We start from the raw sequence: 11896 nt of genomic DNA on the forward strand, positions 1-11896 counted from the left end.
TCTTCTTACTGTCCACAGAGTCCCTCTGATCCAGATCTGTCCCCAGCCTCGTTCACCATCAGTCCTCTGCTGTCTTCTGTCCACCCTGGTTATTCCAGACTCTTGGACAGTCTCTAACTCAATGCTGATTGCTGACACAAATAAAACAACCACATCTTCCTCCTCTTCCTCATCCTCTCCTTCCACACCCAGTCCAGAGGCCCCTGCTGTGTTTGTCCTTCATAGACTGCAAATGGTTAAACCTAGAATTGTATAAATACTCTCACACCTCCCAAAATCAAAAGACCCAGAAATAAAGCTTCATTCAATAGTTCATGTTCCTCTTTCTAGCATCCATGCTAACTAAATCACAAAATGTCATCACACAGTCAAAACAAAAACAAAAAAGTCACACACTCTAATATTTCGTTGGACCAATTTTAGCTTTGATAACACACATTCCTTGTATCATGGTTTCAATAATCTACTGCAGGGATGGGCAACTGGCGGCCCTCACTCGACCTCACTCGACGTGGCCCTTAGATTCATTTTTGAAAATGATAAAACTGTATCCTCTGCTGCACTGAATCTTTTGTAATAACACAGTTGGCCACTAGATGGCGCCTCCAAATGCAGACGCCGCCTCGCACACGCTTCCACCGTGTCTTCTCTACCACCAGTGAAGAAGTGATGTTGACCCGTGGCTAAGAGCGGAGGAGAGAGAAAACTTGATCGAGAAAATCATGTCTTTCAGGTGAAAGAAGATTATCTGTTCACAGAATATAAAGGCAAACCTATGTGCTAGTCTGCTTAGAGACATTATCTTCCATTGTAAGAAATGTCGAGGGTCAAGGTCTTTATCTACACCTCCTTTATTTTATGCCAACTCGCAGATACAGCGTAATTTCTCATAAACAATACCGTAAAACTTTTCTACTGCCCCCCTTCCGTAAATGTCGTGAAAAACGTAGTGTTACGTGCCGTCGTAATACACGTTATACACACACATATATAGCACGTATATGACATCTCCCCTTTTTTCAAAAATAACACACGTACCACCAAACAGTGTACTTTAAAATTATACCAGATGTCAGCCTGAATGTCACTTTAACTTGGACTTTCTTTCAACTTTCCTTTTCAACTTAGAAATTTTCAATAACTTACTTGACAAAACTTGACAAAATAAACCCTTTTCTGGAGGCTCTATGCAACAGCCTTAATGAACTTATATTAACATATAAAACATAAATCTCTCTCTTTGGCTGTGCTTCGCCATGACTAATCATTACTTTCTCACCTCACCCCGCCCAAAAGTCCGCTGAAAACAGGTCTACAAGTTCAGTTTTTCGGCTGGCTTGCTGATACGACCGGACCTGGTCAGGACCTGCCCTGGCCCTGGAGATGGGGCTGTGACTGTGCTCTGGTTGGGACAAACAGTCCCTGGGTTAAGGGGACCTGCAGACTGGGATGATTCCCTCGCACTCTCTGTGGCTGTAGGTGAGCTGGTTATGGCAGGTTGGGAAGTCTGTCCTGCCTGTAGGTGGCAGCCGTTCCGTCGCAGCGTGGCTCCACGCTGTGTGCTGATGAGATATGATCTTGGAGTAGAGCTCTCGCTCAGGATCACAGCTGGTGTGGTCCAGGCCTTTTCATTGTCCAGCTTGGTGAGGACCGTGTCTCCTGGGCGTAAAGCTGGTAGAGGTCTGGCTCCATGGCGACGATTGTAATAAAAGGCCTGCTTGGCTTTTTCCATAACATCTTTTACTTTTACAGTCTTTCTGTTAGGCCATTTCGGCACTAAATTCTTCTCCAGAATAGGAACTGTCGTCCTAATCTTCCTTCCCATTAGGAGCTCTGCTGGACTGACCCCAGTGGTGGTGCAGGGGGTCGACCTGTAGCTCATGAGGGCCATCAGAGGGTCATCCTGCTGGAGGATTCTTTTAGCAGTCTGAACCGCTCTTTCAGCATGTCCGTTGCCTTGAGGGTGGTGAGGACTGGATGTGATGGGCATGAAATCTAGCTGCTTTGCCAGCTCATGGAATTCTGCGCTTGAGAACTGTGGTCCATTGTCACTCACCACTTCCTCTGGGATTCCAAACCTAGCATAGGTTGCCTTCAGTCTCTGAATAACCTGAGCGCTGGTGGTGGATGGCAGGTGCAGCACTTCCAGAAATCTTGAATAGTAATCTGATATTACTAAATAGTTGTGCTTGTTATGTTCACGGAGGTCGAGTGCTATTCTCTTCCATGGACGGTCAGGTAGGGGCGTGGAAATGAGAGGTTCTTTTGTTTGGGCCCGCCTCTGCTCCTGACAAGTCCGGCATGACATTACAGTGTCTTTGAGTTCTGTGGCGAGTCCTGGCCACCATACTGCTGCATTTGCTCTGTCTCTACACTTTGTGAGACCCTGGTGTCCATCATGTAGTTTCTGTAGAATGTCAGCTCTCATTGACCTTCGGCACGACTATTCTGCTGCCCCTAATGACCAAACCATCATATTCTGACAACTCGTTTCTCACTTTTGAGTACTCTTTAGCCAGCACTGCAATGTTACCTGCATATTCAGGCCACCCTGACCTGATGAATTTTATGACTGTCCGTAGCTCACCGTCTGTTGAAGTGGCCTTTCTGAGGCTGTCCATTTTGGTTGGGGACGTTGGAATCCCTGCCATCACAGCAGCTACATGACATGCTACATCACTGTGCGTATCAGTCATCTCTGTTGTGTAGGTTTGTGGGCTCCGTGACAGGGCATCGACGATGACAAGGGTTTTGCCTGGTACATACTCTGCCACAGGTTTGTATCTCATGAGCCTCATGAGAAGACGCTGGCACCTTAAGGGGACATTATCCAGACTTCGGTTGTTGACAAGTGGCACCAGTGGTTTGTGATCTGTCTCTAGCCTGAACTGGTCCAAACCGCAGAGGTATTTGTCAAACTTTTCACAGGCCCACACGCCAGCCAGACACTCCTTTTCTATCTGTGCATAACGTGTTTCTGCTTCTGTGAGACGCCTGGAGCAGTATACTACGGGCCTCCATGCACCTTCCTGGAGCTGTAGGAGTACACCGCCCAGCCCATAACTGCTGGCATCTGCTGAAACGGCTGTGGGTCTGGTGACATCATAGTAGGTTAGAACTGGTGCAGTTGTCAGTAGCTCTTTAATGTTTTCAAAAGCTGACTGCTGTGTGTGTCCCCAGGTCCATATATTGTTGCTTCTCAAAAGCTCGTACAGCGGCTGACCTATTGTTGAGAGGTTTGGGATGTATCTTCCCAGGTAGTTCACCATGCCTAGGACTCTTTTCAGTTCCTGAATGTTTGTTGGTGGTGACAGCTTGCGAATAGCCTCTACCTTTTCCGGGTCGGGTCTGACCCCTGACTGGTCGATGAGATGACCCAGGAACCACAGCTGGCTCTGTCTGAGGGAGCACTTCTCCTTGTTGAGTTTCAAGCCTGCTGTCTCAATGCGCTGCATCACCTGCTCCAGTCAGGTGTCGTGTTGCTCCGTGGAGTCCCCATAGACCAGGATGTCGTCCATGAAGACTTCCACACCCTCCAACCCCTGCAGAGTCTCCATCATCTTCCTCTGGAAGATCTCAGGTGTGCTGGAGATCCCGAAGGGTCGGCGCTTGAAGCAGTATCTGCCGAAGGGTGTGATGAATGTAGTTAACTTACAGCTATCTGGATGCAGTGGAATCTGCCAATGGCACCATGGGTGCACACCAGTCTGTTGGCTGTGTCACCCGCTCAATGACGCCGTTGTTCTCCATTCTCTGCAGCTCTTCTTTGACTTTCTGTAACATTGGAAGGGGCACCCGGCGTGCAGTGTGTACTGCGTATGGTTGAGCATCATCCTTTAACAATATTTTTACAGGTTCAGTTTTTAGTGTTCCATGCTCACCATAAGCCTGTTGATGTCCACCGGCATGTTGTCTCACCTCATCTACTCTCCTCACCAGATTCATTTCCACTGACAAGTCTCGGCTGAGCAGGTTATTAACTGTATCTCCTCTGACGACATAGGCAGTTAATGAATAGGATTTGCCTTTGTGGCTAACAGTAGCTTTAAACATGCCAAGACACTGTAGCTCACCTCCTGGGCTATGCAGTGGGATGTCTGGTGGGTCCAGTGCTCTCTCTGGAGTGAGTGTGTTGAAGGTATCCTCACTGATAATATTGACGTCAGCCCCAGTGTCAATTTTAAATTCCACTGGGAAGGAGTCCATGTACAGCTGTACAGTCCATTGTTCAGCTGACATTTTGGCATCGCTCACAGAGCCTAGGAAGTAGGGATGGTCCACCTGTCCTGTGACTTCGTTAACGGGTTTGCTACTGTGGCACAATCTGGCCCAATGTCCTGTTTTATTACACTTATGACATGTAGCTTTATTTGCAGGGCAATTTTCATCTTGTCTGTGTTGTAATTTGCCACATTTCCCGCATTTCCTTTCATTTCCTCCCCATTGTGTGTGTTTTGGCTTCTTTTGTGGTTTCCAGTTCTTATTGTGCTTGTGTGCAACCTCTTGTACTGTTCCCACTGTCTCTCCCTGCATGCTTACTTGTGTGGCGACCTCTTCTGATTGCCTGACGGTCTGTATTGTCGTTGCCAGCGTTAGGTCCGCCATGAGCTGCAGTCTGCGTGAAAGTTCTTTGTCGAGGATCCCTACGACTATACAGTCGCGGATATTTTCCTCCCGAGTGGCGCCGAATTCACAGCTCAGACAGTTCATATAAGGCTCTGATGAAGCTCTCGGCTTTTTCGCCTGGCCTCTGCTGACGTTGATGAAAACATGCTCGCTCGTGGATAACATTCTTCCTCGGAAAAAAATATTCATCAAACTTCGTCACCACGATATCAAAGTCCTCTTTATGTCTGTCCTCTGCAAACGTAAACGACTTAAAGATGTTTTCCGCCTCGTTTCCCATTGCGTAGATTAGGCAGCTCACCTGTATGGCGCCGTCATCTTTATTTATCTTTGTGGCTGACTTCGCTGAAAGCGTTGTTTCCAATCCGGCCATTCAGTCGGTTTATCAAAAGGAAAGTCCGTGGGTGGATTGAACTTTGCCATCCCATCTCTTCCCCTGTCTGTGTCGCCTATACTCTGTAGGACTTCTGACACTATGTAAGAAATGTCGAGGGTCAAGGTCTTTATCCACAACTCCTTTATTTTATGCCACCTCGCAGATACAGCGTAATTTCTCATAAACAATACCGTAAAACTTTTCTACTGCCCCCTTCCGTAAATGTCGCGAAAAACGTAAAGTGTTACGTGCCGTCGTAATACACGTTATACACAAAGGCGGCTTTTTACCAGTGCCCACTGATGGTAGTGGTGAGGTAGAGAGGGTATACAGGGGAAATGTTGAACTGTTTCTTAGTGTAAAAATGCACAAATGAATAAAAAATGGAAAAAAAATCACAGTAAATGGTTATTTTTTGTTTGCTTCAATAAACACACACACACATATATAATTATAAATATATATAAATATAATCTAATTACACACAAAAAATATTTAAAATGGCAGTTTTATCATATCTGGTTAAGTGTGCGGTCCTATGTGGCCCTCAGGTAATGTCGATGAAAAATTGTGGCCCCCTCCATCATTTAAGTTGCCCATCCCTGATCTACTGCATTGTCACTAGATGTATTTCCATCCAGTGTTGCATTAAGTTTTCTCCAAGATCTTGTATTGATGATGGAGAGTCTGACCACTGCACAAAGCCTTCTCCAGCACATCCCAAAGATTCTCAATGATGATGGTTCTCCACTATCCTTCCAGTTTTTAATAATGTGTTGGACAGTTCTTAACCCAGTTTTAGTAGTTTCTACAATCTCCTTAGATGTTTTCTCTGCTTGATGCATGCCAATGATTTGACCCTTCTCAAACAGACTAACATCTTTTCCATGACCACAGGATGTGTCTTTAGACATGGTTGTTTAAGAAATGAGAAGCTACTCATTGTATGTTGGGGTTAAATAACTTGTTTCCAGCTGAAAGATAATCACCCATGCAGTATCCAACAGGAGGCTCGTACCTATTTGCTTAGTTAAATCCAGGTGGTGACTTTTTTTTTTTTTTTTTGGCCAAGCAGTGTATGAGCAAATATCATATAATCTATCAATGATACTTGGTCATAAATCAAAGTATCAGACAAATTTTAGTTATTTTGAAATATAAAAATAAAATGTTTTAACTTAAACACACATTCACTCTGCACTAAACCAAAAAATAAAAGGAATGTCCATTCAAATAAAACGGTGCAGGCCTGAGTCGATGCTTGTGAGCGTTGGAGTCTGAAACTTAGTGACCACTTCACTGATCAAACAGCAAAATAAAATGATGCAGCCGTTTAGTCCTCACGCTCTCCCTGTCCATTCAGTTTAGCATGCTGAGTGTGGGAACTGGTGAGGGGAAACAATGAGGGAACAGGCGACAGAAAGATGAGGAGAGACCCAATGGATGTCAGCTCCAGGAGACATTGACACTAGTTAGTGGGAACAACCAGGTTTTCTAGATGCCCACAAGGATAAAGACCAAGATGTGTGTCCTGGTCATGTCCTTGACAATTAAATACACACACAGGCTACAACATTACAACAGATGATCAGTTTCTCATTGAGATCAGACATGTTCTTGACTAGTTCTCTCTCCATGGAAAGCATGGTCAGTGCATTCAGACCTTCCTGACTCAGTGAGTTTCAGAGAAATGTTTCGATTGCTTTTGTTGCTTCTGACCGGTGAGCACCAGCACCGGTGAACAGGTGAGTGCAAATATGTACACCCCTCCACCCAATGCCAATACGATGTGCACACACACGCCAAATTACAAATTACACAACCAGAAACATATAGGAGACAAAACATGAGCAATATAGGAAGATTCACATTCAAGTAACCTATACCCATAACCCAAAAGTCTCTGCCACCTAGCCTAAAGGTCATTCATACCTGGAAAAATGTCAACACAAGTCCTCTTACATGTGTAAATGTCCAAGTCATGAAAGTATGTCCACATCTTCAGGGCTCCTCTGCTTCTTGAAGAAGACACACTTTGGTGATGGGCCTGTCCAGGTAGTTGGTCCTTGTCCTGATGTCAATCTGCCATACAAGTCCTCTTTTATCAGGAACTGCCTCCACAACCCTTCCAGTAAGCCACGAGTTGCGTGGTGCAGAATCATCCATGATGATAACAACGTCTCCAGGAACAAAGTTCCGTCTGGTACTCTGCCACTTTGACCCACTCCTTCACCCAGCGCTTCCAAAACAGGTCAGACATATACTGCACTTGTCTCCATCGACGCCGAGCATATATGTCCTCCTTTTGAAACACTCCAGGTGGTAACGATGGCTTGGACTTAAGAATCAAGAATAAAGACTCAAGAATAAAGAATCCTTTATTGTCATTATGTGAGAACATAGTGAAATTTTTACGGTACCTCCTGGCTTAAATAGTGCGATATGAAAAAGAATAGAATAGGCAATTTTTTAACTATAAGAATAAAATAAGATCAGAACTAAAAATACAGTTGTACAGATATATACATATGAGTGAATAGTCAGCAGCAAACCTTGTAAACCTAATATAGTGCAGACATTGCAATGATTTGTAAAGTGTCCATGGTGAGGGGTGGGCGGGGTCAGGGGGGAGGGTTGAGTGAGTGTGTGTGCAGGGCGGGATGGGGGGTTGATTGACTTCACAGCTCTGAGGAAGAAGCTGTCTCTCAGTCTGTTGGTTGTGGTTTTGATGTTTCTGTAACTTTTCCATGAAGGAAGTCAGCTCATTGACACATGCTCTGAGGGCTCATCCAGGGATGTTGTCTGGCCCAGCTGCTTTGTGGGGTTTGATCCTCTTCAAGGATTTGTGTACCGGGGCTGATGAGACGCTTGGTGGTGGGGAGGGGAGTTCTGTGGTACAAGTGTGTGTGCCTCCTCTCTGTGCTGGAGCTGGAGGTCTCAAAGAGGGTGTAGAAGGTGTTGAGGTCATCCAGCAGGCTGTCTGAGGAGCTAATGGTGCTGGTGGTGGTCCTGTAGTCTGTGATCTGCTGCAGGCCCTGCCACATCCACCCAGAGTCAGCAGTAGAACCGAAGCTGTCCAGCTTCTCTCTGTACTACCTTTTGGCTGCTGTGTTGACTTTTTTTATTTCGTACTTTGAAGCTTTGTACTCTGCCTCATTCAATGGTCTAAATGCAAGAGAGAGAACACACACCATGTGTCGTAACTGACTGTCTATCCAGGGCTTCAATTTGGTGACTGGTTTTGTTGGTTTTATCTGTAGGCTGGGAACAGGAAGAGATGTGGTCTGTGTGTTTGAAGTGGGTGTGGCGTGCAGCCCATATGTAACTGTACACATGATCCAAGGTGGGAATGTCCACATGTTGGTAGTATTTGGGGAACACAGTCCATAGCTTGCACTGATTGAAGTCTCCCATTGTGAGAATAACGTCATCAGGATGAGCTGTCTCTGATGACGTCATGGAGCTTGCTGAGCGCTCTAGTGGAGTTGGCTCACGGGGGCTCACGCTACTAAAATAGTGGACTGAGCAACCACTGACATTAACATCAGAGCCATGCTGCTAGTGTGGCTAAAAGAAAAGAGAAGAAGAGACAGTCATGTTGATGTGAACATTAGAGAAACACATCATGGAGCTGAAATACGATCCTACTTCCTCATTTGGACTCGTTCACCTCAGCTGACTCTCTCAACGGCACACAGGTTTTTGTATTAGTCTTTTTCGCTGTGTGGCAGCGGCAGCTACTACGACATCTTTGGCTCTGGAACTAAACTGTATGTAACAGGTAAGAAGAAACATTTCTTTTCCTTCAGTTGTTTTATTGTAGAAGCTGAAAATGTGTTTAAAGTCAGTTTGTGCTGCTTCAGCCTTTCAATGTTAGTTTTTTCCTCATTAGTAGAGAATTCATCCTGCAGCCATTGTTCCATAAGAAAAGCTCAATCATTTCTGAAAACATGTTGAAATCTGACTGAACAACTAAAGTTCTTCTTTATTTCTGTAAATATTAGTGACGTTCCAAACATTTAGGATTTGATCATCTCAGTAATTCTGTGACATGTGTTGTTGAAAACAAGATGATATTTGATGTTCAACTATTTCAGATTGTTTTGAAGTGTCTATCGATTGTATTGGATCATTTCTGAAAGTTAGAACCTTGTCAGATCTAACCGCTGTCAGTTATTATTTATCCGATGGTAAATGTGTCTTGAATTGATAATGGATTCATAGAAAAAGAAAAAAACACAAAGTGAATGTGATATTAGAAGAAATAGAATTGACTCAAACAATGTTTTATTACTATCATCAGCATAAAGTATTTAAACATTTGAACATGACTGACACAAACTTGTATATTGATGTGTTTTATTAGTGATTAAAGTCTGTGCTCTTAAATGTGGAATATTCAATACATATTGGAATCAGTGAAATGACAAACGTACAACTGAAAAACACAATTCAGGGATTTGGAAATAATTTAATTTAATTTAATTTAATTTAATTTAATTTAATTGAAAATAGTACGTAGATAATTTTTTAGGTTGTTTCTTTTTTGAAAGAATAGTTGCTTATTTAAATTCAGGCTGCTCTTCATTAACTTGCACATTTGTGAACGCACCATTAATACTGAACCGTATGTAGAGGTTTTGGAGAAACAAATGCTGCTATCCAGATGACGTCTTATTCTGGAAGGCCTTTCTTAAAATAAAATAAAATAAAATAAAATAAAGGAGCAGCTAAAATCTTATATTAAATCAGATTGTAAAATATTTCCCGTTCTAATCTACAGCAGCTGTGAGTTGATAAAAGACGACGTGATGAAACACAGTCGACATGTTTCTCTCCCAACTTCTTTGAAACGTGTTGTTGGATTCAAATTCAAAACCAGCAAATAATGTCTTTTGATGAAGATAAAATAAGATAATCCTTTATTTATCCCACCGTGGGGAAATTTGCAGCGTTGCAGCAGTAGACAGTTTAAGGACAGAGCACACAGGAGATAAATAGAAGTAATAAAACATTAAATAAATACAAAGAATAGAAACTGAAATACAATAGAAATCCTACTTACGTATGTATGTATGTATATTGCACATGAAAGAATAAATGGTATGCAAACATGAGTTCTTCCAAATATATTAAGGATATTCCAGTTTGTGTTGTGATTGTCCAGCGTGTGTTTGGTCTACTGGGAGCAGGCTTGATTATACAACTGATGATTGATCAACCACTGGATCTGTTCTGATTGATTTTATATAGCATCGGTTATTTTGGAAACAGAAATTTACATGAAGATATATTATAATGTATACTGAATATATACACCGATCAGCTGTAACATTATGACCGGTGAAGTGGTTAGACGACTGGGTCAGAGCATCTCCAGAACTGCAGCTCTTGTGGGGTTTTCCTGGTCTGCAGTGATCAGTATCTATCAAAAGTGGTCCAAGGAAGAAGAAGAACCAGAGACAGGGTGGTCATGGGCAGCAAAGGATCATTGACCCTTGTGGTCCCATCCAATAGACGAGCTACTGTAGCTCAGACTGCTGAAAAGGTTAATGCTGGTTGAACTTTGTTCTGTATTGATGAGTAGTTTAGTGATCAGAGTCCATGTAGTTTCCAGGATCAGACTGAATGCAGAGCAGTGCTGGAAGCTGCTGTTGACTGTGTGAATGTGTGTGTGCTGTCAAACTTCAGATGAGCAGGTAGTGAAGCCCGTGGTGAGCGTGTACCCAGCAGCATCATCCAGAGCCCACCTGGAGGGGAAGAGCTCCCTGCTGTGTCTGGCCTCATCCATGTTTCCTCCTCTGGTCCAGTTCTCCTGGAAAAGACAGAAGAAGAACGGCCCTGTGGAGGAGCTGACCCCTGCTCAGGGAGAGCAGCTGGAGCTCATAGAGTCGGGACGCAGCGCCTCCATCAGGCTGGTGGATAGAGATGATCTGGACAAGTATGAATATCACTGCTCCGTCAAGTACGAGGGTGGGACAGTGAAGGTCACAGTGGAGGACACAGTGAAGGCCACAGTAGAGCCCCAAAGCCAACCAGGTAACGAAGGCTGTGTGACTGTGTTCAGCAGTGATTCAGCTTCATGTGGAGACGCTGTCAAAGAGAGCAGAGGAGCAGAGGACTGACATTTCTCACTGCAGCTCCAAACATTTGACTCCTTTTCTGTTTCAGAGGTTCCAGCTCCAGCAGCCTCCTGTCCTCCAGAGAGAGAGCCAGCAGACCTGCCAGCTCTGGAGCAAGATCACTGTAAGATAACCTGCTGCCTCTCTGCATGGACAGCTCCAATGTCCAATGAGGACACTAGAACAACTTTACAGGATTAATGTGACACTTCCACTAATTCATATCTGTCTGTCTGTCTGTCAGTGTCCTTCCAGTCTCAGTGCAGGGTGAAGCTGCTCTGTCTGCTGTACACAGTGCTGATAGTGAAGAGTCTGGTGTACTGCTGTGGACTCTCTCTGCTGATGAGCCTCAGAAACAAGGGACCGTCCACCAACTCCACACATGCTGACTGATCGTTTTCTGCTGGTCTTTTCTCTCCATCAGATCTCATCAGTTCATCTCATTCATCACTTTGATCAGTATTCACAAATGTTAGTCATGATGCTTTGGTTGTAATGTAGAGTCAGATAGATTTATCAGAGTTTCTTTATCAAATCTCTTAATTGTAACTTCTAAATATTACACCAGTTAAAGAATTAACTTCCTTGTAGATGTTTCAACATTTAATACATGTGTTTGCTTTCTTTTTCTTTTTATTATAGAAATACAATGCAGTGTGTTCATCCATTTATTCTGTTCTATTAAAATACAACAACTATAAAATAATAATGGTGTTTTGTTTTTCTTCTTGTCTAAAGAATCATTATGTTGACACCCCAAAGTAATTTGATG

General features: G+C 43.7%; 1 protein-coding gene across 1 annotated transcript; it reads left to right on the forward strand.

The window, feature by feature from the left end:
- Positions 1–7899: 7899 nt before the first annotated feature.
- LOC311488941 (uncharacterized protein) lies at positions 7900–11325 on the forward strand (the record flags this gene model as incomplete). Its single annotated transcript, XM_084545810.1, has 3 exons — positions 7900–8783; positions 10694–11041; positions 11174–11325. The coding sequence occupies exons 2-3, from the start codon at positions 10792–10794 to the stop codon at positions 11323–11325; spliced, it is 402 nt and encodes a 133-aa protein (XP_084401936.1). The 5' UTR covers positions 7900–8783; positions 10694–10791.
- Positions 11326–11896: the final 571 nt, after the last annotated feature.

The sequence above is a fragment of the Chelon labrosus genome (assembly GCF_963514085.1).
Source record: "Chelon labrosus genome assembly, chromosome: 6".
Lineage (NCBI taxonomy): Eukaryota > Metazoa > Chordata > Actinopteri > Mugiliformes > Mugilidae > Chelon > Chelon labrosus.